The sequence below is a fragment of the Coregonus clupeaformis genome, chromosome 9, assembly GCF_020615455.1.
Source record: "Coregonus clupeaformis isolate EN_2021a chromosome 9, ASM2061545v1, whole genome shotgun sequence".
Classification (NCBI taxonomy): Eukaryota; Metazoa; Chordata; class Actinopteri; order Salmoniformes; family Salmonidae; genus Coregonus; species Coregonus clupeaformis.
In genome coordinates, this window is record NC_059200.1 from 26997481 (window position 1) to 27024058 (window position 26578).

General features: G+C 41.7%; 2 protein-coding genes across 2 annotated transcripts in view; one reads left to right on the forward strand and one right to left on the reverse strand.

The window, feature by feature from the left end:
- Positions 1-20079, reverse strand: part of LOC121573883 (hypermethylated in cancer 2 protein-like) — a 55885-nt gene extending 35806 nt beyond the window's left edge. Inside the window, exon 1 of the mRNA XM_045222554.1 lies at positions 19929-20079. The gene's annotated coding sequence lies outside the window, so the exon portion shown is untranslated. The remainder of the gene's footprint in view (positions 1-19928) is intronic.
- A 3213-nt stretch (positions 20080-23292) lies between these two features.
- On the forward strand, positions 23293-26375 carry LOC121573884 (ubiquitin-conjugating enzyme E2 L3). The gene is made up of 4 exons (XM_041886253.1): positions 23293-23379; positions 24906-25001; positions 25165-25351; positions 25614-26375. Exons 1-4 carry the CDS (start codon positions 23353-23355, stop codon positions 25766-25768), a joined length of 465 nt encoding a protein of 154 aa, XP_041742187.1. The 5' UTR covers positions 23293-23352; the 3' UTR covers positions 25769-26375.
- Positions 26376-26578: the final 203 nt, after the last annotated feature.

Below are 26578 nucleotides of genomic sequence, written 5' to 3' on the forward strand. Positions count from 1 at the left end.
AAGCCTTATTCTAAAATGGATTAAATTGTTTATTCCCCCTAATCAATATACACACACACACACAACACCCCATAATGACAAAGCAAAAACAGGTTTTTCAATTTTATTCAATTACAGCCTTGAGTCTTCTTGAGTATGATGCTACATGTTTGCACACCTGTATTTAGGGAGTTTCTCCCATTCTTCTCTGCAGATCCTCTTAAGCTCTGTCAGGTTGGATGGGGAGCGTCGCTGCACAGCTATTTTCAGGTCTCTCCAGAGATGTTCGATCGGGTTCAAGTCCGAGCTCTGGCTGGGCCACTCAAGGACATTCAGAGACTTGTTCCGAAGCCACTCATGCGTTGTCTTGGCTGTGTGCTTAGGGTCATTGTCCTGTCGGAAGGTGAACCTTCGATCCCAGTCTGAGGTCCTGAGTGCTCCGGAGCAGGTTTTCATCAAGGCTCTCTGTACTTTCCTCCGTTCATCTTTGCCTCAATCTTGACTAGTCTCCCAGTCCTTGCCGCTGAAAAACATCCCCACAGCATGATGCTGCCACCACCATGCTTCACTGTAGGGATGGTGCCAGGTTTCCTCCAGACATGACGCTTGGCATTCAGGCCAAAGAGTTCAATCTTGGTTTCATCAGACCATGGTCTGAGGGTCCTTTAAGTGCCTTTTGGCAAACTCCAAGAGGGCTGTCGTGCCTTTTACTGAGGAGTGGCTTCCGTCTGGCCACTCTACCATAAAAGGCCTGATTGGTGGAGTGCTGCAGAGATGATTGTCTTTCTGGAAGGTTCTCCCACCTCCACAGAGGAACTCTGGAGCTCTGTCAAAGTGACAAAATCGGGTTCTTGGTCAGTTTACTCAGTTTGGCCGGCCAGCTCTAGGAAGAGTCTTGGTGGTTCCAAACTTCTTCCATTTAAGAATGATGGAAGCCACTGTGTTCTTGGGGACCTTCAATGCTGCAGACATTTTTTGGTACCCTTCCACAGATCTGTGCCTCGACACAATCCTGTCTCTGAGCTGTACAGACAATTCCTTCGTCCTCATGGCTTGGTTTTTGCTCTGACATGCACTGTCAACTGTGGGACCTTATATAAACAGGTGTGTGCCTTTCCAAATAATATATAATCAATTGAATTTACCACAGGTGGACTCCAATGAAGTTGTAGAAACATCTAAAGGATGTAGCTCAGTTGGTAGAGCATGGCGCTTGCAACGCCAAGGTTGTGGGTTCGTTTCCCACGGGAGGCCAGTATGAAAATGTATGCACTCACTAACTGTAAGTCTCTCTGGATAAGAGTGTCTGCTAAATGACTAAAAATGTAAAATTGTAATGATCAATGGAAACAGGATGCACCGGAGCTCAATTTCGAGTCTCATAGCAAAGGGTCTGAATACTTATGTAAATAAGGTATTTGTTTTTTCTTTTTTATAAATTTGCATTATGGGGTATTGTGTGTAGATTTATAAGGATTTTTATTTATTTAATCCATTTTAGAATAAGACCGTAACGCAACAAAGTGTGGAAAAAGGGAAGGGGTCTGAATACTTGTGGGCACCCTGGTGATAAAATAAACTGTCTTTACCTTCTGTTCTATTGGCCAACGTACAATCACTGGAGAATAAACTGGACGAGCTCCGTTCGAGGCTATCCTATCAACAGGACCTGAAGAAGTGTAATATCATATGTTTCTCGGAGTCGTGGCTGAACAAGTACATGGATAATATATATCTAGCTGGGTTTTCTATGCATCAACAGGACAGAACAGCAGCATCGGATAAGCATGTGTCTCTTAACAACAGCTGATGCGCAATCTCTAAATCACTGTTACTCCACACACAGAAACGCATACAAGTCTCTCCCTCACCTCCCTTTGGCAAATCTGACAATAACTCCATCCTCCTGATTCCTGCTTATAAGCAAAAACTCAAAACAGGAAGCGGTCCGATGAAGCGGATGCTAAGCTACCGGAATGTTTGGCTAGCACAGACTGACTATGTTCTGGGATTCATCCGATAACGTTCAGGAGTTTACTCACCGACTTTATTAATAAGTGCATCGACGACATCGTCCCCACAGTGACCGTACGTACTTATCCCAATCAGAAGCCATGGATTACAGGCAACATTTTTTTTTACATTTTACATTTTAGTCATTTAGCAGACGCTCTTATCCAGAGCGACTTACAGGAACATCCGCACTGAGCTAAAGGATGGGGCTGCCGCTTTAAAGGAGCGGGACACTAATCCAGACGCTTATAAGAAATCCCGCTACGACCTCCGACGAGCCATTAAAAAACAGGCAAAGCGTCGATACAGGACTAAAATCGAATCCTTCTACGCCGGCTCTGTTGCTCATTGGATGTGGCAGGGCTTGCAAACTATCACGATTACAAAAGAAACCCAGTCATGAGCTGCCAGATGAGCTAAATGCTTTCTATGCTGGCGTCGAGGCAAGCAACACATTTACCAACATCTTATTCCTCGCTCTACTTTTTTCATTCAACTTTTTCACCCCGGACACTTTAGTACCTGGATACCAACAACGTACTGCAAATTGAGAAATCATGTGACTAAACTGTATAAAAAGAAGAAGAAACTACACTCTGAAACAAAGATAAATGACAAAGAATGATAGTAAAAAGCTTTGGAGCACCTTAAAATGCGATTTTTGGCAAAAAGGCAAACTCCGCTCCATCATTCATTGAATCAGATGGCTCATTCATCACAAAACCCATTGATTTTGCAAACTACTTTAATGATTTTTTCATTGGCAAGATTAGCAAACTTAGGAATGACATGCCAGCAACAAACACTGACACTACACATCCTAGTTTATCTGACCAAATTATGAAAAGACAAGCATTGTAATTTTGAATTCCGTAAAGTAAGTGTGGAAGAGGTGAAAAAAATGTATAGCGGACGATAATAGCAGACGATATTGCCACTCCTATTTGCCATATCTTCAATTTAAGCCTACTAGAAAGTGTGTGCCCTCGGGCCTGGAGGGAAGCAAAAGCTATTATAGTAAAGCCCCCTTTACTGGCTCAAATAGCTGACCAATCAGCCTGTTACCAACCCTTAGTAAACTTTTGGAAGAAAGTGGTGTTTGACCAGATACAGTGCTATTTTACAGTAAACAAATTGACAACAGCCTTTCAGCATGCTTATAGGGAAGGACATTCAACAAGCATAGCACTTACACAAATGACTGATTGGCTGAGAGAAATTGATGAAAAAAAGATTGCGGGGGCTGTTTTGTTAGACTTCAGTGCAGCTTTTGACATTATCGATCATAGTCTGTTGCTGGAAAAACATACACTACCGTTCAAAAGTTTGGGGTCACTTAGAAATGTCCTTGTTTTCAAAAGAAAAGCAATTTTTCTGTCCATTAAAATCAAATCAAATTTATCAGAAATACAGTGTAGACATTGTTAATGTTGTAAATGGCTATTGTAGCTGGAAACAGCTGATTTTTAATGGAATATCTACATAGGCGTACAGAGGCCCATTATCAGCAACCATCAGTCCTGTGTTCCAACGGCACATTGTGTTTGCTAATCCAAGTTTATCATTTTAAAAGGTAATTGATCATTAGAAAACCCTTTTGCAATTATGTTAGCACAGCTGAAAACTGTTGTGCTGATTAAAGAAGCAATAAAACTGGCCTTCTTGAGACTAGTTGAGTATCTGGAGCATCAGCAATTGTGGGTTCGATTACAGGCTTAAAAAATTGCCAGAAACAAATAACTTTCTTCAGAAACTATTCTAGCCTTCATTTATCAGAACAAGAATAGACTGACGAGTTTCAGAAGAAAGTTATTTGTTTCTGGCCATTTTGAGCCTGTAATGAGATTACCTGGCGCTGACGAAGATGGCGGCCTCGCGACTAGCTCTTAGGAAACTTTGCGGTATTTTTTATTTTTTTTTAGGTATAATTTTTTACATTATTAGCTCAGAAAGTGTTTTGTATCATTACATACAGCCGGGAAAAACTATTGGATATCAGAGCGGCAGTAACTCACCAGCATTACGACCAGGAATACGACTTTCCCGAAGCAGATCCTTTGTTTGCTCTCCCCAGGACAATTGAACTGATTCCAGCGGCTGACCCAAAACCTCGCCGGCAGAGGAGAGGCACTCGGAGTGGCCTGCTGGTTCGACTTAGGAGGCGCGCACACCACCCACCGCTTCCAAGTATACTACTCGCTAATGTTCAGTCTCTGGTTAACAAGGTCGACGAGCTCCGGACAAGGATTTCTTTCCAGAGAGACATTAAGGCCTGTAACATACTTTGTTTCACGGAAACATGGATCTCTGGGGATATTCTGTCGAAATCGGTCCAGCCAGATGGGTTCTCAGTTCATCGCGCAGACAGGAATAAATATCTCTCCGGGAAGCAGAAGGGCGGAGGTGTGTGTTTCATGATTAACGACTCATGGTGTAATTGTAGTAACATACAGGAACTCAAGTCCTTTTGTTCACCCGACCTAGAATACCTCACAATCAAATGCCAACCGTATTATCTCCCAAGATAATTTTCTTCGGTTATAGTCACGGCCGTGTATATCCCCCCTCAAGCCGATACCACGACGGCCCTCAAAAGAACTTCACAGGACTTTATGCAAACTGGAAACCACATATCCTGAGGCTGCATTTATTGTAGCCGGGGATTTAACAAAGCAAATTTGAGGACTAAGCTGCTGAAGTTCTATCAACATATCGACTGTTCTACTCGCCCTGCTAAAATCCTCAACCATTGCTATTCGAACTTCCGGGAAGGTTATAAGGCCCTCCCCTGCCCTCCTTTCGGCAAATCTGACCACGACTCCATTTTGCTCCTCCCTTCCTATAGGCAGAAACTCAAAACAGTTTCAACGCTGGTCTGACCAATCGGAATCCACGCTTCAAGATCGTTTTGAACACACGGACTGGGATATGTTCCAGGTAGCTTGTGAAAATAATTTTGACGAATACACTGAAACGGTGACTGAGTTTATCAGGAAGTGTATAGGTGATGTTATACCCACTGTGATTATTAAAACCTACGCTAACCAGAAACCGTGGATAGATGGCAGCATTTGCGCAAAACTGAAAGCGCGAACCACCGCATTTAACCATGGCAAGGTGACTGGGAATATGGCAGAATACAAACAGTGTAGCTACTCACTACACAAGGCAATTAAACTGGCAAAACATCAGTATAGAGACAAAGTGGAGTCGCAATTCAATGGCTCAGACACGAGACGTATGTGGCAGGGTCTACAGACAATCACAGACTACAAAAGGAAAACCAGTCATGCCGCCGACACCGACGTCTCGCTTCCAGACAAGCTAAACACCTTGTTCGCCCCGCTTTGAGGATAACACAGTGCAACCGATGAGGCCCACTACCAAGGACTGTGGCCTCTCCTTTTCCGTGGCCGATGCGAGTAAGACATTTAAACATGTTTTCCCCCGCAAGGCTGCAGGCCCAGACGGCATCCCTAGCCACATCCTCAGAGCATGCGAAGACCAGCTGGCTGGTGTGTTTACGGACATATTCAATCACTCCATTTCCCAGTCCGCTGTTCCCACATGCTTCAAGATGGCCACCATTGTCCCTGTACCCAAGAAAGCAAAGGTAACTGAACTAAATGACCATCGCCCTGTAGCACTCACCTCTGTCATCATGAAGTGCTTTGAGAGACTAGTCAAGGATCATATCACCTCTACCTTACCTGTCACCCTTGACCCACTTCAATTTGCTTACCGCCCCAATAGATCCACAGACGATGCAATCGCCATCACACTGCCCTATCCCATCTGGACAAGAGGAATACCTATGTAAGAATGCTGTTCATTGACTATAGCTCAGCATTCAACACCATAGTACCCTCAAAGCTCATCATTAAGCTCGAGGCCCTGGGTCTGAACCCGCCCTGTGCAACTGGGTCCTGGACTTCCTGACGGGCCGCCCCCAGGTGGTGAAGGTAGGAAACAACATCTCCACTTCACTGATCCTCAACACCGGGGCCCCACAAGGGTGCGTGCTCAGCCCCCTCCTGTACTCCCTGTTCACTCATGACTGCGTGGCCAAGCACGCCTCCAACTCAATCATCAAGTTTGCAGACGACACAACAGTAGTAGGCTTGATTACCAACAATGACCAGACCGCCTACAGGGAGGAGGTGAGGGCTCTGGGAGTGTGGTGCCAGGAAAATAACCTCTCACTCAACATCAACAAAACAAAGGAGATGATCGTGGACTTCAGGAAACAGCAGAGGGTGCACCCCCTCTATCCACATCGACGGGACCGCAGTGGAGAAGGTGGAAAGCTTCAAGTTCCTTGGCGTACACATCACTGACAAACTGAAATGGTCCACCCACGCAGACAGTGTAGTGAAGAAGGCGCAACAGAGCCTCTTCAACCTCAGGAGGCTGAAGAAATTTGTCTTGGCACCTAAAACCCTCACAAACTTTTACAGATGCACAATTGAGAGCATCCTGTCGGGCTGTATCACCGCCTGGTACGGCAACTGCACAGCCCGCAACCGCAGGACTCTCCAGAGTGTGGTGCGGTCTGCCGAACGCATTACCGGGGGCAAACTACCCGCCCTCCAAGACACCTACAGCACCCGATGTCACAGGAAGGCCAAAATGATCATCAAGGACATCAACCACTCGAGCTAATGCCTGTTCACCCCACTATCATCCAGAAGGCGAGGTAAGTACAGGTGCATCAAAGCTGGGACCGAGAAAATGAAAAACAGCTTCTATCTCAAGGCCATCAGACTGTTAAATAGCCATCACTAGCACATTAGAGGCTGCTGCTGCCTATTGAAATCACTGGCCACTTTAAGAAATGGAACACTAGTCACTTTAATAATGTTTACATATCTTGCACTACTCATCTCATATGTATATACTGTATTCTATTCTATAATATTCTACTGTATCTTAGTCCATGCCGCTCTTTCCATATATGTATATATTCTTAAATTCCATTCCTTACTAGATTTGTGTGTATATGTTGTGAAATTGTTACATATTACTTGTTAGATATTACTGCACTGTCGAAGCTAGAAGCACAAGCATTTCGCTACACCCACAATAACATCTGCTAAACACGTGTATGTGACAAATAACATTTGATTTCAATTGCTGATGCTCCAGATACTCAACTAGTCTCAAGAAGGCCAGTTTTATTGCTTCTTTAATCAGCACAACAGTTTTCAGCTGTGCTAACATAATTGCAAAAGGGTTTTCTAATGATCAATTACCTTTTAAAATGATCAACTTGGATTAGCAAACACAACGTGCCATTGGAACACAGGACTGATGGTTACTGATAATGGGCCTCTGTACGCCTATGTAGATATTCCATTAAAATTCAGCAGTTTCCAGCTACAATAGCCATTTACAACATTAACAATGTCTACACTGTATTTCTGATCAATTTTATTTGATTTTAAATGGACAAAAATATTGCTTTTCTGTCGAAAACAAGGCCATTTCTAAGTGACCCCAAACTTTTGAACGGTAGTGTATGTGTTATGGCTTTACACCCCCTGCTATATTGTGGATAAAGAGTTACCTGTCTAACAGAACACAGAGGTGTTCTTTAATGGAAGCCTCAACAACAAAATCCATGTAGAATCAGGAATTCCCCAGGGCAGTTGTCTAGGCCCGTTACTTTTCAATCTTTACTAACGACATGCCACTGGCTTTGAGTAAAGTCTGTGTCTATGTATGCGGATGACTCAACACTATACACATCAGCTACAACAGTGACTGAAATGACTGCAACACTTAACAAAGAGCTGCAGTTAGATTCAGAATGGGTGGCAAGGAATAAGTTATTCCTAAATATTTCAAAAACTAAAAGTATTGTATTTGGGACAAATCATTCACTAAACCCTAAACCTCAACTACATCTTGTAATAAATAATGTGGAAATTGAGCAAGTTGAGGTGACTAAACTGCTTGGAGTAAACCTGGATTGTAAACTGTCATGGTCAAAACATATTGATACAACAGTAGCTAGGATGGGGAGAAGTCTGTCCATAATAAAGCACTGCTCTGCATTGTTAACAGCACGATCAACAAGGTAGGACCTACAGGCCCTAGTTTTGTCACACCTGGACTACTATTGAGTCGTGTGGTCAGGTGCCACAAAGAGGGAAATTGCTCAGAACAGGGCAGCAAGGCTGGCCCTTGGATGTACACAGAGAGCTAACATTAATAATATGCATGTCAATCTCTTCTGGCTCAAAGTGGAGGAGAGATTGACTTCATCACTACTTGTATTTGTGAGAGGTATTGACATGTTGAACGCAGCGAGCTGTCTGTTTGAACTACTGGCACACAGCTTGGACACCCATGCATACCCCACAAGGCATGCCACCAGAGGTCTCTTCACAGTCCCCAAGTCCAGAAAGACTATGGGAGGTGCATAGTACTATATAGAACTCTATTCCACATCAAGTAACTCATGCAAGCAGTAAAATTAGATTTAAAAAAACAGATAAACATACACCTTATGGAACAGCGGGGACTGTGAAATGACACAAACATAGGCACAGACACATGAATACAAACACACAATAACATACGCACTATACACACACATACATGGACTTTGTGTTGTAGATATGTGGTAATAGATTAGGGGCCTGAGGGCACACACTTAATATGTTGTGAAATCTGTTGTGAATGTATTGTAATGTATTGTGAATGTATTGTAATGTGAATGCAAAAAGGTATTTAAAAAAAAATAAAAAATATCATACTGGCCCCCCGTGGGAAACGAACCCACATCCCTGCCGGCCAAACCCTCCCCTACCTTGGACGACGCTGGACCAATTGTGCGCCGCCCATGGGTCTCCCGGTCGTGGCCGGCTGCGACAGAGCCTGGACTCGAACCAGGATCTCTAGTGGCACAGCTAGCACTGCGATGCAGTGCCTTAGACCACTGCGCCACTCGGGAGTACAAACACTGAACCTTGCATGAGAGCACCAGCTGTTCCAGATGACCGTGTGAACTCGCTCTCCGTAGCCAATGTGAGTAAGACCTTTAAACAAGTTAACATTCACAAGGCCGCGGGGCCAGATGGATTACCAGGACGTACTCAGTGCATGCGCTGATCAGCTGGCAAGTGTCTTAACTGTCATTTTCAACCTCTCCCTGACTCTGTCTATAATACCTACATGTTTCAAGCAGACCACCATAGTCCCTTTGCCCAAGAACGCCAAGGTAACCTGTCTAAATGACGGTCACCCCGTAGCACCCACATCTGTAGCCATGAAATGCTTTGAAAGGTTGGTCATGGCTCACATCAACACCATCACCCCAGACCCACTCCAATTCGCATACCGCCCCAACAGATCCACAGATGACGCAATCTCTATTGCACTCCACACTGCCCTCTCCCACCTGGATAAGAAGAACACCTATGTGAGAATGCTGTTCATTGACTACAGCTCAGTGTTCAACACCAGAGTGCCCTCCAAGCTCATCATTAAGCTCAGGACCCTGGGACTGAACACCTCCCACTGCAACTGGTTCCTGGACTTCCTGATGCACCACCCCCAGGTGGTGAGGGTACAGGCAGCAACACATCCGCCACGCTGACCCTCAACACGGGGGCCCATCAGGGTTAAGTGCCTAGTCCCCTCCTGTACTCCCTGTTCACCCACGACTGTGGTGTCGCGCACTACTCCAACACCATCATTAAGTTTGATAACGACGATGAGACAGCCTATAGGGATGAGGTCAAGTGACCTGGCAGTGTGGTGCCAGGACAACAACCTTTCCCTCAATGTCAGTAAGACAAAGGAGCTGATTGTGGACTAAAGGAAATGGAGGGCCAAGTACGCCCCCATCCACACCGACGAGGCAGCAGTCTAGAACTTCAAGTTCCTCGGTGTCCACATCACTAAGGAATTAACATGGTCCACAAAAACCCCACAGTTGTGAAGAGGGCACGACAGCACCTCTTCCCCCTCAGGAGCCTGAAAAGATTTGGCATGGGCCCTCAGATCCTCAAAAACTTCTACAGCTGCACCATTGAGAGCATCTTGACTGGCTGCATCACCGCTTGGTATGGCAACTGCTTGGCATCTGACCGCAAGGCGCTACAGAGGGTAGTACGTACGGCCCAGTACATCACTTAGGCCAAGCTCCCTGCCATCCAGGACTTCTATACCAGGCGGTGTCAGAAGAAAACCCTAAAAGTCCAGCCACCCAAGTCAGACTGTCCTCTCTGCTACCACACACGAAAGCGGTACCGATGAACCAAGTCTGGAACCAATAGGACCCTAAACAGCTTCTACCCCCAAGCCATAAGACTGCTAAATAGTTAACCAAAGTTCCCATAATGTGGCAAAAAAAAATGAATTAGAAAAATGAAAAAACAAATACCCATAATTCCATAACCATAATATTTTTATTTCTAAATAGTTAACCAAATAGCTACCCAGACTATCTGTATTGACCCCCTTTTGCACTAACTCTTTTGACTCACATCACATACGCTGCTGCTACTGCTTATTATCTATCCTGTTGCCTAGTCACTTTCCCCCTACCTATATGTACATATCTACCTTAATTACCTCGTACCCCTGCACATCGACTCGGTACTGGTACCCCATGTATATAGCCAAGTCATTGTTACTCATTGTGTATTTATTCCTCGTGTTATTATCTTTCTATTATTTTTCTAATTTTCTCTCTGCATTGTTGAGAAGGGCCTGTAAGTAAGTATTTCACTGTTAGTCTACACCTGTTGTTAATGAAGCATGTGACAAAACTTTATTTGACTGTCAGTGACTAATATAACAAGAGAAAAACTGCTGATGCGCAGCAAAAACAAAAGCCCATGATTTGTTAATCCGGCCCTGTAACTAGCTAACAGTATTATTACTGAACACATGTTAACTCCAAACAGAATTAGTTGTTAGAATCTTAAGATGCATGCCAAGATTCGAGGAGCCCAAAACTGACCTCTGTGTTTTATAAATGTCCTTCAATTCGCAAGAGGCTCAATGCATCTCACCGGAGAAAGCATCCAAGCGAACGAAACAGCGCCCCTCTGTCTCTGTATGTGTAGCCCATCTATGTTGTCTGGTCAAAAAGAGTATGACATTGTTGCCGCCCATAGCATTGAATGCAAGGGAAGCCAGCGAGCATTTGGCCTCCCTTGATAAAAAATAAATGAAAATAATAGCCAATCAGCGTTGAGCTAAACTGAGTGAGCGCAGCTGTGAATGGTCCTGGCGCACCAAAAAAAAGTCTAAAGGGAAGCCATGTTGGATTTGGCTTCAGACCAATCACATCAGAAGCCAAACGTCATTGACAGAAAACTTGAATTGTTGCATCCCATTGTGTCGTTGTCCTCCGGTGGCTAACTAGCTAGCTAAAAATCGGCTATTTCCTAAATTAAGCCATGTATAGAGATAGGGATTTGGACTTGTGGTTTTACTTCATTCTCCGTACTGGCCAATGATTATAATGGCGATTCTGATGCAACCATAAATTCATACAATGTGCCCCTGGCCTGAGAGGATGTAGTTAGATGTAGTAACGTCAGGCTAATGTTATCCAGCTGGCCTGGCGCATCGTTGCCCATTAAAGGAAGTTAGGCTAGCGAGCAAGCATTTTAGCCAGGTAGCCTAGGACAACAAAAACTAAAAGCGTGTATGACTGAGTCATAGACCATGTTGGCAACATGAAAGAGGAGGATGGCATTGGCGTATCTCTACAAGTAGGGTGAGTCAACATGTTTTTTCTATTTACACACACACATAAAACAGTACCATGGATAGCCACATCATATTTAGCTTGCGTTGATTGGACTAATTAATTTTTGGTATCTTTTACTCACTGTTTGAGACTAAGCATAGGTGATTACATGAAATTGAAATGGTGCTGAAATAGTGGAGGCAGTGCCTGTTTTCTTTGCGACTTGCGGTAACTGTCCGTGGTTCTAAATCAATAGTTCTTTAGTAGTCCGAAAATGTTGGAAACATTAACTTGCTTGACCATGCTGTAGGTTATGTAACTGATTGTTACATGTAATATGTTTTGTGGACTTCACCGGACAGATGTTGCTCTTCGGTTTTGTGATGAAACAAAGGTGTAGTTCATTCTGCCACTGTGTCTTCTTATTGTCTCGGCCTTTAGGCCTATACAGTGAGGGAAAAAAGTATTTGATCCCCTGCTGATTTTGTATGTTTGCCCACTGACAAAGAAATGATCAGTCTATAATTTTAATGGTAGGTTTATTTGAACAGTGAGCGACAGAATAACAACAAAGAAATCCAGAAAAACGCATGTCAAAAATGTTATAAATTGATTTGCATTTTAAATGAGGGAAATAAGTATTTTACCACCTCTCAATCAGAAAGATTTCTGGCTCCCAGGTGTCTTTTATACAGGTAACGAGCTGAGATTAGGAGCACACTCTTAAAGGGAGTGCTCCTAATCTCAGCTTGTTACCTGTATAAAAAGACACCTGTCCACAGAAGCAATCAATCAGATTCCAAACTCTCCACCATGGCCAAGACCAAAGAGCTCTCCAAGGATGTCAGGGACAAGATTGTAGACCTACACAAGGCTGGAATGGGCTACAAGCAGCTTGGGGAGAAGGTGACAACAGTTGGTGCGATTATTTGCAAATGGAAGAAACACAAAAGAATTGTCAATCTCCCTCGGCCTGGGGCTCCATGCAAGATCTCACCTCGTGGAGTTGCAATGATCATGAGAACGGTGAGGAATCAGCCCAGAACTACACGGGAGGATCTTGTCAATGATCTCAAGGCAGCTGGGACCATAGTCACCAAGAAAACAATTGGTAACACACTACGCCGTGAATGACTGAAATCCTGCAGCGCCCGCAAGGTCCCCCTGCTTAAGAAAGCACATATACATGCCCGTCTGAAGTTTACCAATGAACATCTGAATGATTCAGAGGACAACTGGGTGAAAGTGTTGAGGTCAGATGAGACCAAAATGGAGCTCTTTGGCATCAACTCAACTCGCCGTGTTTGGAGGAGGAGGAATGCTGCCTATGACCCCAAGAACACCATCCCCACCGTCAAACATGGAGGTGGAAACATTATGCTTTGGGGGTGTTTTTCTGCTAAGAGGACAGGACAACTTCACCGCATCAAAGGGACGATGGACAGGGCCATGTACCGTCAGATCTTGGGTGAGAACCTCCTTCCCTCAGCCAGGGCATTGAAAATGGGTCGTGGATGGGTACCAGCATGACAATGACCCAAAACACACGGCCAAGGCAACAAAGGAGTGGCTCAAGAAGAAGCACATTAAGGTCCTGGAGTGGCCTAGTCAGTCTCCAGACCTTAATCCCATAGAAAATCTGTGGAGGGAGCTGAAGGTTCGAGTTGCCAAAACGACAGGCTCGAAACCTTAATGACTTGGAGAAGATCTGCAAAGAGGAGTGGGACAAAATCCCTCCTGAGATGTGTGCAAACCTGGTGGCCAACTACAAGAAACGTCTGACCTCTGATTGCCAATAAGGGTTTTGCCACCAAGTACTAAGTCATGTTTTGCAGAGGGGTCAAATACTTATTTCCCTCATTAAAATGCAAACCAATTTATAACATTTTTGACATGCGTTTTTCTGGATTTTTTTGTTGTTATTCTGTCTCTCACTGTTCAAATAAACCTACCATTAAAATTATAGACTGATAATTTCTTTGTCAGTGGGCAAACGTACAAAATCAGCAGGGGATCGAATACTTTTTTCCCCTCACTGTATATCATGGTGTTAAGGCATATGAACTAACAGGTTATAGAGCAAACAACGCAATTATCACAACACATAGGTTGTAATATGGCTTTTTTTCCCTGGCTTGGCTTCCCCGGCAATTTTACCCTTGCACCGCTACTGTCGAGGAGTGTAGTTGGCTGGCTGTTACTATCTTGGGATGGAAGACAAAATGTTTTTTAAAGTATATTTGCCACATATTATGGGAACTTTGTTTCATTCAGGTTTGTGTTCATTCAGTTAAACTAAAAAAGGCCAGTATGTTTTTACAGCCACAATCCTGAGTTTGTGTTTCAGGCAAACAGTAGCCCTACCACCTGGTATAAAGCTGAGGGATGTGGCTAAGGAAATGTAACCACTAAAACTCATAGACCAGGCTATAAAAGCAGGGACTGGCAGTACATAAGATTGATTTGACACCCGTTATAAACATATTGATATAGCTCAGGGTTTTTGAAAGACGGGACAATCCCAACTTTTTTTAACAAATACTTTTCTTAATATTAACAACATTTTAAATATACATTTTTAAAAGACCAAAGTATCAGCTATCACACCATGTAAAGGAACAACCTCCTAATTAAAACATTTTTTCATAAAATCCACCTAACTAGATTTGTCAACTCCGTCAGACACCATAATTATTTTTATATTTATTGTCCAACAAGTGTTAAGGCCTTGATTGTTTCATTCTAACATTATAATATTCAAATATGCAATACAAATCTCCAAACATCTTTTAGTTTTTTTATACCACTGTATAATGCTCCAGGGCTAATTTTGTAAGGGAGATGGAGTTGACAGGTTATGGTTGTGACCATGGTGATTTCAATATTGTTTGTTTAAATCTTTAAAAAATAGAGAACTTTTCAGACCATGGGTGGTCTTGTTGCACTACAGTTCATCAGGAGATAAGGAAGGGGTTGTCATGGTATAGCTGACCCAGCTCATTTCTAATTAATTTAGGATTTTATATAAATCTGACGGAGTTGACCAAAACTCAGGACACATTTTTTAGGAATCACAGTTTTGAGAGAAATATTCCTTAGTGTCACAGATGGCTATTGCAAGTAACTACATGTGATACTTTCAGTTAATATTAATTTATGCCAGAAATTAGAATTTGAAACCCTTTTTTGGGGAGTTTGAAATTGTGATCCTTTGCTCCGGACAATGGCTTTCCTGGCAGAGAGCCGACATAGAAATGAATAAAACTGAAAATATTTGAAAAATTACAAAACAAAGGTTTTCCGTAATAGAATTCCCCTAAATGTAATTTTTAGGCTCAAATAATGAAACAAAATTTTATTTTTCAACTGTAAAAATTGAATTTCCCTGCTGGACAAGGATTTTCCCGGCTTTCAGGAATCACTGAGCTACATTGTTTGTTTACAAGAGTGAAATGGCAACAAACATTGGAGTAAAATAACATTAGGCCTATTCTCGGTTATGATAGGGTAAGACAGTACTAGCTGATGTAAACAATCATGATGCTAATAAGGTATATTCTTTAAGAATCAAATGGGTATAAATCATTAATTGAAATTGAACTGCAGGAAGTATCCAAGATTGTAGGAGATAGTGGCAGCTATTAGAAAATGAATTAGAAAAATGAAAAAAAAAAACTAATGAAAAACATAATACCCATAATTCTATAACCATAATATTTTTATTTCAGTTATTAAGATTATTCTGTGGAAATTGCTGGATTTTGGTTTAACCTATGCAGCAAAACGTCAAATTATTGCTACTGGTTACACTAGGCAGGTTTCCATTGACCCAGGTTTATTCAACAAAAGCAATGTTGCAAAAAACAAAGTTGTGACATGTGTAATGGAAACATCAGATAGACCTTTTCTAAAGATCGACAACATTATTATCCGTTTGACAGGGGTGGATTTTTATTTTGTCTAACTTGCTTCAAGACAAATGATGATGGAAACAGTGTTTTTCAAATAAATTATGGTTGTCTAATAACTTTGAAGGTACAGTGGGGAGAACAAGTATTTGATACACTGCCGTTTTTGCAGGTTTTCCTACTTACAAAGCATCTAGAGGTCTGTAATTTTTATCATAGGTACACTTCAACTGTGAGAGACGGAATCTAAAACAAAAATCCAGAAAATCACATTGTATGATTTTTAAGTAATTAATTTGCATTTTATTGCATGACATAAGTATTTGATACATCAGAAAAGCAGAACTTAATATTTGGTACAGAAACCTTTGTTTGCAATTACAGAGATCATACGTTTCCTGTAGTTCTTGACCAGGTTTCACACACTGCAGCAGGAATTTTGGCCCACTCCTCCATACAGACCTTCTCCAGATCCTTCAGGTATCGGGGCTGTCGCTGGGCAATACAGACTTTCAGCTCCCTCCAAAGATGTTCTATTGGGTTCAGGTCTGGAGACTGGCTAGGCCACTCCAGGACCTTGAGATGCTTCTTACGGAGCCACTCCTTAGTTGCCCTGGCTGTGTGTTTCGGGTCATTGTCATGCTGGAAGACCCAGCCACGACCCATCTTCAATGCTCTTACTGAGGGAAGGAGGTTGTTGGCCAAGATCTCGCGATACATGGCCCCATCCATACTCCCCTCAATACGGTGCAGTCGTCCTGTCCCCTTTGCAGAAAAGCATCCCCAAAGAATGATGTTTCCACCTCCATGCTTCACGGTTGGGATGGTGTTCTTGGGGTTGTACTCATCCTTCTTCTTCCTCCAAACACGGCGAGTGGAGTTTAGACCAAAAAGCTCTATTTTTGTCTCATCAGACCACATGACCTTCTCCCATTCCTCCTCTGGCTCATCCAGATGGTCATTGGCAAACTTCAGACGGGCCTGGACATGCGCTGGCTTGAGCAGGGGGACCTTGCGTGTGCTGCAGGATTTTAATCCATGATGGCGTAGTGTGTTACTAATGGTTTTCTTTGAGACTGTGGTCCCAGCTCTCTTCAGGTCATTGACCAGGTCCTGCCGTGTAGTTCTGGGCTGATCCCTCACCTTCCTCATGATCATTGATGCCCCACGAGGTGAGATCTTGCATGGAGCCCCAGACCGAGGGTGATTGACCGTCATCTTGAACTTCTTCCATTTTCTAATAATTGCACCAACAGTTGTTGCCTTCTCACCAAGCTGCTTGCCTATTGTCCTGTAGCCCATCCCAGCCTTGTGCAGGTCTACAATTTTATCCCTGATGTCCTTACACAGCTCTCTGGTCTCGGCCATTGTGGAGAGGTTGGAGTCTGTTTGATTGAGTGTGTGGACAGGTGTCTTTTATACAGGTAATGAGTTCAAACAGGTGCAGTTAATACAGGTAATGAGTGGAGAACAGGTGGGCTTCTTAAAGAAAAACTAACAGGTCTATGAGAGCTGGAATTCGTACTGGTTGGTAGGTGATCAAATACTTATGTCATGCAATAAAATGCTAATTAATTATTTAAAAATCATACAATGTGATTTTCTGGATTTTTGTTTTAAATTCCGTCTCTCACCTATGATAAAAATTACAGACCTCTACATGCTTTGTAAGTAGGAAAACCTGCAAAATCTGCAGTGTATCAAATACTTGTTCTCCCCACTGTACATGGGGCACGTGATGTCATCACGTAGGCCTAACTATAAAGGTCCACTCCACATTTAATTCTAAATGCCTACTGCTTGCAAAATCCATTTTTTCAACTATAAAAAAAAATTATGCTTCTTTGCAGGACAATGATTGTCCTGACTTTCAAGAATACCTGAATTGCTTCGCCTTGCTTTTCTGTTTGGCCGGATGCACGTTTCACCATATCATTATTTCAGATCTATAGGAGTGCAAGTTTCACTATGGCGCGGACCATGGCGATACGTTGGTACATTAACATTATTGGAATATGGAGAAATATTAGTCAATTCTTGCATTCTATCCATGCTGGCTTTCGCGTGCTACCTGAGACATGAAACAGATAGGTGGGAGGGCAAACTGGTTATCACCAATTTATGAATGCGCATTGCGCAATTTGCCTAAATGGGTAATGGAAACACGTCAACCACAATTATTATTTATTTATTTATTTTAAAGGTGTGACGTCATTACATCCAGCTGTTTTTAATCTACAAGATAGTTCAATGGAAATGCACCGTAGCAGACAATTGTCACATCTATTTTCTATGTGAACTTTCTAAATGTTGACACACAAAAAAAAAAAAAATCACTGGAAAAGTTAAGTTATGTAATATTCTTGATTTGTAATTTCAGAAAATGTCCATAATATATATGCAGTAATAGTGGAATGATAGTTTCCCACTATTTTTCCCCACAGAAAATATTTGGGGGCCCTTACTGGCTACTCTTGACTCCTTGCTCCGGCCAAACACTACGCCACGCCCACAGATGTTAGTTTCTTAGACAAAGTACCTTTAATGGACACATAGCTATTACACAGTTGAGAGAATTAAATCTTCAGAGAAAAACATAAAAATGGGCAATACCTGTCCGTCTACCACAAAAGAGATAATGCCACAGAGTTTCTAAACCCAGAGGCAGAACATCGGGAGTCTTCCGGGAAAGCTTAAGATAGAACTGCATCGGTCTGCGGACCCCAAACTGATCTAAATGTAGCATGCATCGGTCAGAAAATCGATTCAAACATTATGAATCACTGATTCACATTTTTTGTTGTTGCTCATATTACTTTCTTTCTTACTTCCGAAAATACCTCATATTTTGTGACAACTGATGCGTGCTCTCCTTCAGTGTCGAATTAAGCACTTTGTTAACAGTCATTGATCTACAAGTCATTTTGCATGCTGAACAACCCTAGGGAACATCAGTAGCCTAGACAAAATGCGCACTGTGCCCAGCTTTGCGCGTTGACCACTGCAAGGTAGTTGGCCTGTTCCTGATCTTGCACATCTGTGCAGCACCTTCAGCATTCAAATGCTAAAATGACTTGCGCGATATTAGTCTGTATTAGTTGAGTGACAACCTATGTAATTTGCTTGGTTATTTGTATCTATGTGCTGTTGAAAATTGTGTTTTACTAGAATAAAAGTAAGCTGCTGGGGCTTACAATAGATTTGCTTTTGATTGTTCAGGTTCACCATCAGCAATAGTTTTGGTTGTTTTGATTTAAACAATCAGCGTATATGGTAATGTTATGATATACTGGGTAAAATGTATAATGAGGAATCACTTTTGCGAGGCACACTGAATGGCCAAAGCTGGAGGAGAAAAGAAGCTCACTAAACACTTCCAAACAGTCAAAACAATTCGATTTTGAGATGAGGTGAAATCCAAAGTTGTGCTATATATATTCATTGGCTATGTCATAGCTCTTTTGTAAATTATAAATATTACTAGCTCAAACACTTAATCTACAAAAATGACAAGTTAATTAGTGGGTAATGGTGATTTCAGAAACAAAGTGGGGGGGGGGGCTAAATTGCCCCCCCTCCCCAAATCTGACAGTGGCAGTGGGGTCGTAGATACCTAGTCTCCTTTATGGCTCAGATCAGGTGCCTACCGTAGTATACACTATAGACATACCTCATTTACACACACACACCATTTACACAGAAGTCAGCTCAGACTGTTCCAGATCAGAGGCCCAGCTCATGAGCTGCATCAACAGCAGATTTGAATTTTGTTCATGAATCGTATCGCATCGATTCGTTCTCTAATCAAACCGAATCGTTTGAAACTAAAACGTAACGTTTCTGTATCAGAGCCCATGTATCTAGATATGTATCGAATCTTCTTGAAAGGGAAAGATGCACATCCCCACGATATAGCCATTTTGACTTTGTGGCTGTGGTAACTAGTGACAACCCCCTAGCAGAGGTGGGTGAGTGAAGGGATCCACCAATGCCTTTTATTTAATTAGCCTATATTGCTGCGCCAGCCCTGCATACATCAGATTTAAGCTATTTTTTTGTTTGTTTAAAGTTATTTATCCTATTCCAAAACTGTGAAAAACAAACCGAAGGCCGCAATGCACGGGTTAAAAGGAACGCAGGTAAAGAGGTGGTTGCCAAGCTGGCTACACGGGGAGATCTCTCTGGGCATACGAGACAAATGTTTGTTGTTTCTGGTATTTCTTCAAACAACGTAGTGCAAATTCTTGAACATGACTACACACACCAAGTTACATCGCAAAACATACGAGGATTTGAGAAATATGACATAGATTTACCTTAATTCATCGATGAACGCGTTTTTCATATAACATCCCACCTCACAACCCTCTGTTCGCCATCTTGTCACTGCAGGCTATTTCGCTGGGAAGCCTACCCCCCTGGCCCAAATTTAAATAAAAGCCAACTGAAAGGGGGGAGAGGAGAAAAGCCTTGCCTCTGCCTCAGAAATGCCAGACCATCCGCTGATTAGCAGAAGTGCCCTGAACAATCAGGATACAAACCGGATCAATTGACCAGAATCCACAAAGATTACAAATGCCTCTGACACACTGTAGGTATGGGCACAAGACATTCTACAAACTCAAATATCCTTGAGACAGGTCCTTGAAACCGACTCTCTTTGATGAGAAAAACTCACTAGTGGTGATAAGAGGGTGTGGTGCAGGCTGATTATAGGTTGCATGTCTCTGTCAGAAAAAGGAGTAAATTCTTTCATGACTTACACCTTGCTGACATGAAGGCACAGCATTCTTTCACCATTGTCTCATTGATTGTATGGCAATAATGTGTTTTACATCTTATAGTGTGAGATGAAAATAACTGACCCAAATAGTTAGTAAACCTCTATCAAATATGAATCTCTCAAAAATAAATGATTTAAAGAAAACACAAGAAATACAAAAATTTTACAAGGTTAATAAACCAAAAGTTGTTGTTTGAAAAACCATTGGTAATTAAATAATAAATATATTCTGCTTTTGAGTTAAGCTGTCAGTGTGTATACATGTGACAAGGAGCAGTAAGAGAAATAGGTGAAACATATTAATTGTAACTAATTTCTTACTGCCTTAAGACAGTGTTATAAACACAGCAAATATGAGTGAAAATTCAATGGAAATTGATTGAAAATTGTAAAAGCAATTTATAGTAAACCACACAAATAGCGCTGTCCCTGTCCAATTACTGGGGAATGACAGACCACAACTAAAATCAACAACTGAAACATTTGGACTACTTAAGTGGAAATGATAATTGTATTATTTTGTTATCAGACAGACTCACCTGCTTCCCATGCAACAGTCAGTCAGCAATCCAGGTATGGACTTAAAGAGGCAGGCTGATGATCTTGACTAGGGGTGCATCTCATTAGTCTAAGTACAGTAGCTTCCTCTGCTTGTATCCTCTCTCTCATGTTCTGATCTGTAAGACCTGGACGCCTCTCCAGCAGTGGAGGTTGCTGAGGGGAGGACGGCTCAAAATATTGGCTGGAATGGAGTAAATGGAATGATTTCATTCACTCCATTCCAGCCATTACACTCCATTCCAGCCATTTATTATGAGCCGTCCTCCCCTCAGCAGCCTCCACTGCTCTCCAGCTGTCCCTATGAACAGTGGTTCGTTGACGTCAACCGCCTGTATTCAATGGAGAGACATGCTATGCTACTATCCTCATGTCGTTAATATGCATAGCCATCTCGAGACAACTCCGATATAAAGTGTTTTTCACAAAGTGGCCGGGATGTCACGTGTCCTACTTATATCAGTACCCTCATAACAACCTAAACATTACGAAACTTCTATTCGATTAAATAAACCTCACGTAGCAAATAAACCATTCCATTTTTTGTTGATCAAATTCGACACTCTTGACCTCCATACAAAAACTCCTCGCTTTGGTTAGCGAAAGAAACGAAACAACGCCACCTGCTGGAGAAGATAGATTTTTGGCCGAGTTGGGCTTCTCGCTTCGTCTCTTTCTCTCTAGTATCGTCCATGCAACTTTTTTGAAGTATGGCAGTTGTGTAAATTACTTAAGTAAAAAATACTTTTTTGGTATATCTATACTTTACTATTTATATTTTTGACAACTTTTACTTTGACTCCACTACATTCCTAAAGAACATATGTACTTCCTACTCCCATACATTTTATTTTACTTGAGTCATTTTCTGTTAAGATATCTTTACAGATATCGCAAGTATGACAATTGAGTACTTTTTCCACCACTGAAGTATGGAACCTATGGTATAGCATATGTTCCATCATGGTAGTAGGCTGTTCCATAGCTTTTAAAGCAAAAGTTTGATTCAGTGAGGGATCAATTTTTTTTCACACCAAATGTTTATGTTTTATTTTATTTAACCTTTATTTAACCAGGTAAGCCAGTTGAGAACAAGTTCTCATTTACAACTGCAACCTGGCCAAGATAAAGCAAATACAAACATACACATACGAACAACAACTTACAGACCCCCATAAACAAGGACTACATCTCCTCTGCCCATGCGGGTCTGGGCAGAGGAGATGTAGTTGGTTTACACATTCTGATGACAAAAGGAGGGTTGTTTTCACACCTTATATTGTTCCTGGGGCGTAAAACCTTTTGGGAAAAATAAACTCCATCACACTGGCATTCTTGTAAGCTTCAGAATGTTTTATTGATTTGGAATATGAGCCATTCAGATTAGGCTCACCAGGGGGCATGGCACTATACAAACCATTGTTAAATATTTTGTACCATGATCTCAGTGCTGGAAAAAGTACCCAATTTTCATACTTGAGTAAAAGTAAAGTGAAAGCCACCTAGTAAAATATTACTTGAGTAAAAGTCTAAAAGTCTTTGGTTTTTAAATATACTTAAGTATCAAAAGTAAATGAAATTGCTCAAATATACTTCCTTATCAAAAGTAAAAGTAAAAGTATAAATAATTTCACATTCCTTATATTAATCAAGCCAGAAGGCCTGATTTTCTTGTTTTTATTAATTTACAGATAGCCAGGGGCACATTCCAACACTCAGACATAATTTACAAATGAAGCATTTGTGTTTAGTGAGTCCACCAGATCAGAGGCAGTAGGGATGACCAGGGATGCTCTCTTGATAAGTGTGTGAATTGGACCATTTTCCTGTCCTGTTAAGCCTTCAAAATGTAAAGAGTAGACCTACTTTTGGGTGTCAGGGAAAATGTATGGAGTAAAAACTACATTATTTTCACAAGGAATGTAGTGGAGTAAAAGTAAAAGTTGTCAAAAATGTAAAGCGTAAAGTAAAGTACAGATACACCCCAAAAACGACTTAAGTAGTACTTTAAACTATTTTTACTTAAGTACTTTACACCACTGCATGATCTTATTATTTCAACATCAACCTGTTATATGTATGTTTTCAGATGTGATTGCCTCAGCTCAGATGTGATTACACTTTTACTATTTAAATCAAGTGACAAATAGTGGCCCATAATGTGTAGGCTTCGCCCAAAATAGGCTAAATAAATGGACGAATACTCTCATTTGACAAAATAACTTCAGGATAATAACTCAAATCAAAGTATACTCAAAGTACAGTGCGTACACATTACAGACACTGTACCGAGGTGAGAGTGGGTGAGTGGACTGTACAGACACTGTACGGAGGTGAGAGTGAGTGAGTGGACTATTTGGATATCGCTGGGTATTCTGGGTACAGACAGTAATTCCACGATGGCGGCGAGCAGGAGGCTGCACAAGGTAAATTTCCTGATCAATGAAATTAGGATTTTGTCTTGTTAGATTAAAGAGAATAAAACATTCGGATTGCTAAATCTCCGATAAAATGAAAAGTGTCGTTAAATTGGTTTAATTTAGCCCCACACTGTCAGAAACCTCATGAAACTCGGTAAGCGGAAAATGAAGCTAGCTAGCTAGACGTTAGCGTGCTAAGCTAACCCGCTAGCAGTTGTTTTTTGGTGATGTTTTGATGTTAGCACCGGTATGTTAATAGGCAAGGTCCGTGTTTTATTAATCTAAATTAATTAACAATGTGTCATCAAATTTATTTAGTTTAAATTAATTATTGTGTCATAAATTGGGTGATAGTCGCAGTTAAACATGATTGAACATTGGCTCAGAAAAACTTGGCTGGCTAGCTAACGTTAGCTAGCTTGCGAACCGTAGCATGGGAGTTAATTGTGCAATGCACAGCAGGTACCTAGTTAGCTAACGGTGTGGTTCTATGAGCAAACCAGCTAGTTAGCAACTCACGTTAATTCAACTTATTTTCTCAATGTGTAACCGAGGAATCTGAGCAGCTAGCCAACCAAATGCATTTCCTCTGATTTGGTTTCTTAGTTGAATTGTTTTGAATAGTCATCGAGTGAATCGAAAGCGAAATTGTAGAAATTGATTATCTGCTAAATACGTTACGTTAGCTAAGCTAGTTGAATTTCATTCATTCGACCTCAGTAAACGAGCTAGCTAGCTTAATAGCTAACAGTGATTAACGTTAGCTTACCAACACTGGGTGTAAACAATCCTCATCATGTTCTCAACACTGGGTGTTAACAACCCTTATCATAATTGGCAGCTGGGTTTAATTTGTGTGAAAATAACGTTAGCTAAATATCTAGCCAAAAATATCTAGCTAGTTGGTTAGTCAGCAGTATCGATTAACCTAACTTCTTAGAACGTTTTTACATAGACTTTTAAACCCTTTATTTTCTCAAAACAACCGTAGGACATAGAATAAGGCTACATTCAAGCTCAGATTAATATGGAAAGAAATGAAACCAGGAAGCTGTGTGCCCATGTTTTATTGTTATGGGTGTGTTAACTGTAATGTCCTTGTCACTATAACACACTGTAACACTACCCCCAATCTCATGATTTGTAGTGAACGATTACCAGCCCTGGGATTTATGAGTAATTCCTCTGGTTTGGCAGAGATCAGTGTTCTGTAGTGAGATCAGTGTGAGACTTCCTGGTTGGGTGAATGAGACACAGACAGTTGAAGTATCAGATATAGGCTAATCCCTAGTATTCGTTCAGTCTGTGTTTACGTGTGTCTGTAGTCATTGGGCTGTTTTGGCCTATTGGACACAGCTTGTTTAGTGGTTACTAAGACTCAGCCAACACAGACATGTTTTATCAGTCCTTTATCTCTAGTTTGATATACACCTCTCTGCTTCCCGTAATGGTGATGTTTATGGTTTATGATTAACTAACATTAATTAGCTGTACAGGAGAACTTGTTCATTATGTTTTTCTCTCTCTTTCAGGAACTTGATGAAATCCGCAAGTCTGGAATGAAAAATTTCCGTAACATTCAAGTGGATGAAACAAATATTTTGACTTGGCAAGGCCTCATTGTTCCAGTAAGTAGCCTAGCGGCATTACATACTACTTTCTCCAGACATAATAACAAGGAGGACCAAGGCACTCACAGCGATGTTACAACTCATTTGTTGCTGTGCCATTTTCAGTAGGACATCAGCTCACCTTTTAACCAAATGTCATTGTCTCTCTCCCCTCTAAAAGGACAACCCTCCATACGATAAAGGTGCGTTCAGGATCGAGATAATCTTCCCAGCGGAGTACCCCTTCAAGCCCCCCAAGATCACGTTCAAGACGAAGATCTACCACCCCAACATCGACGAGAAGGGACAGGTGTGTCTGCCTGTGATCAGCGCAGAGAACTGGAAACCAGCCACTAAAACTGACCAAGGTATGGGGGAAAGTTCTTCTGACTTAACTTTTTAAATAGTAGTTATTTGCAGTTTTTCATAATTTGTAATTGAAAGTCTGAACCCTAACCCTCCAGTCTCCTCTCCCTCGGAGTCTCCTATCTATTTGGCTGGAGAGGATTCCATCCTGTATCCTCTGCCTGGTTATGAATTTCAATGTGTCTTTCTGACCTGGTTCATCTGGACTTCCTCGTGTCATCATCCATTTTTACAGTCTCTTTTATCCTGCTTGTCTCTCTGCAGTGATCCAGTCCCTGATCGCGCTGGTCAACGACCCCCAGCCAGAGCATCCTCTCAGGGCAGACCTAGCAGAGGAATACTCTAAGGACCGTAAAAAATTCTTTAAGAACGCAGAAGAGTTTACAAAGAAACATGCCGAAAAACGACCTATGGACTGAGAACGCAAACGTGTGACTTCCTTTTCCTCCCTCCCCCCGGGATCCTCTCTCAACTCCTCCCTCTCTCCCCCCCTCCAAGACCACCTATACCCCCTCTGTTCTTACCCCGTCTCCTGAAAATGCCCCCCACACACGTACACACATCCTTCTAGCCCCCCCCCTCCTCCTCCTGGGGCGGTATATCTCGGCTCCACTTCGCCCTGGCAACAGGACTTTTTCGTGAATCAGGCAGGTCGTTCAGCTCTGGGTGTTAGCTTGTTGCTGTTAATAACTTTCTACTGATTTCTTAAATTAAATTATAAAAATTTTGAATTTGGGCCAGAGAGAGCAACCTGTAAAAGAGGGAGAGGAAAAAAATACAACGGAAAGAAAGATGTGGATAAAAATGTTGTTCTGCTCAATTTGCTCATGATTTGTTCACAGAAGTGTATTGATTGCTGGTGCAGACCTGTATAAAGATTGTTGACTGTTTTGAAAGCTATTTGCTAAATGCTGAACTTGTGGTCTGATTGCTAACCCTTTTCCGCTCACTCCTTCCCCTCACTAAAATATGTAACAGAAAAACAACAACCTCAAAGCAACTAAATGATAAAAAACATTTAAAGCATCCAGGTTCAGGAGGTGTGGCAAAAATGTTTATTTTATATTTCTTTTTATTGTTTTGCTTAAGTTGCACTTTGCTCTGTGGAACTAGCTTTTAAGTTCACCATAAAACTTCAGTTTGTCACCAATACAATGTTCCAGATGTTATAAAAAGGAGAAGAAAAAAAATTGTGTGCACCTTAATTGAGAGATTATCATGAAATGTTT

Excerpts from the sequence above, each read along its gene's own strand:
- LOC121573884 (XM_041886253.1), top strand. The coding sequence starts at position 23,353 with ATGGCGGCGAGCAGGAGGCTGCACAAG. Across the intron at positions 23,380-24,905 it reads CGAGCAGGAGGCTGCACAAG|GAACTTGATGAAATCCGCAA; the intron begins GTAAATTTCCTG and ends TCTCTCTTTCAG. Across the intron at positions 25,002-25,164 it reads GGCAAGGCCTCATTGTTCCA|GACAACCCTCCATACGATAA; the intron begins GTAAGTAGCCTA and ends CCCCTCTAAAAG.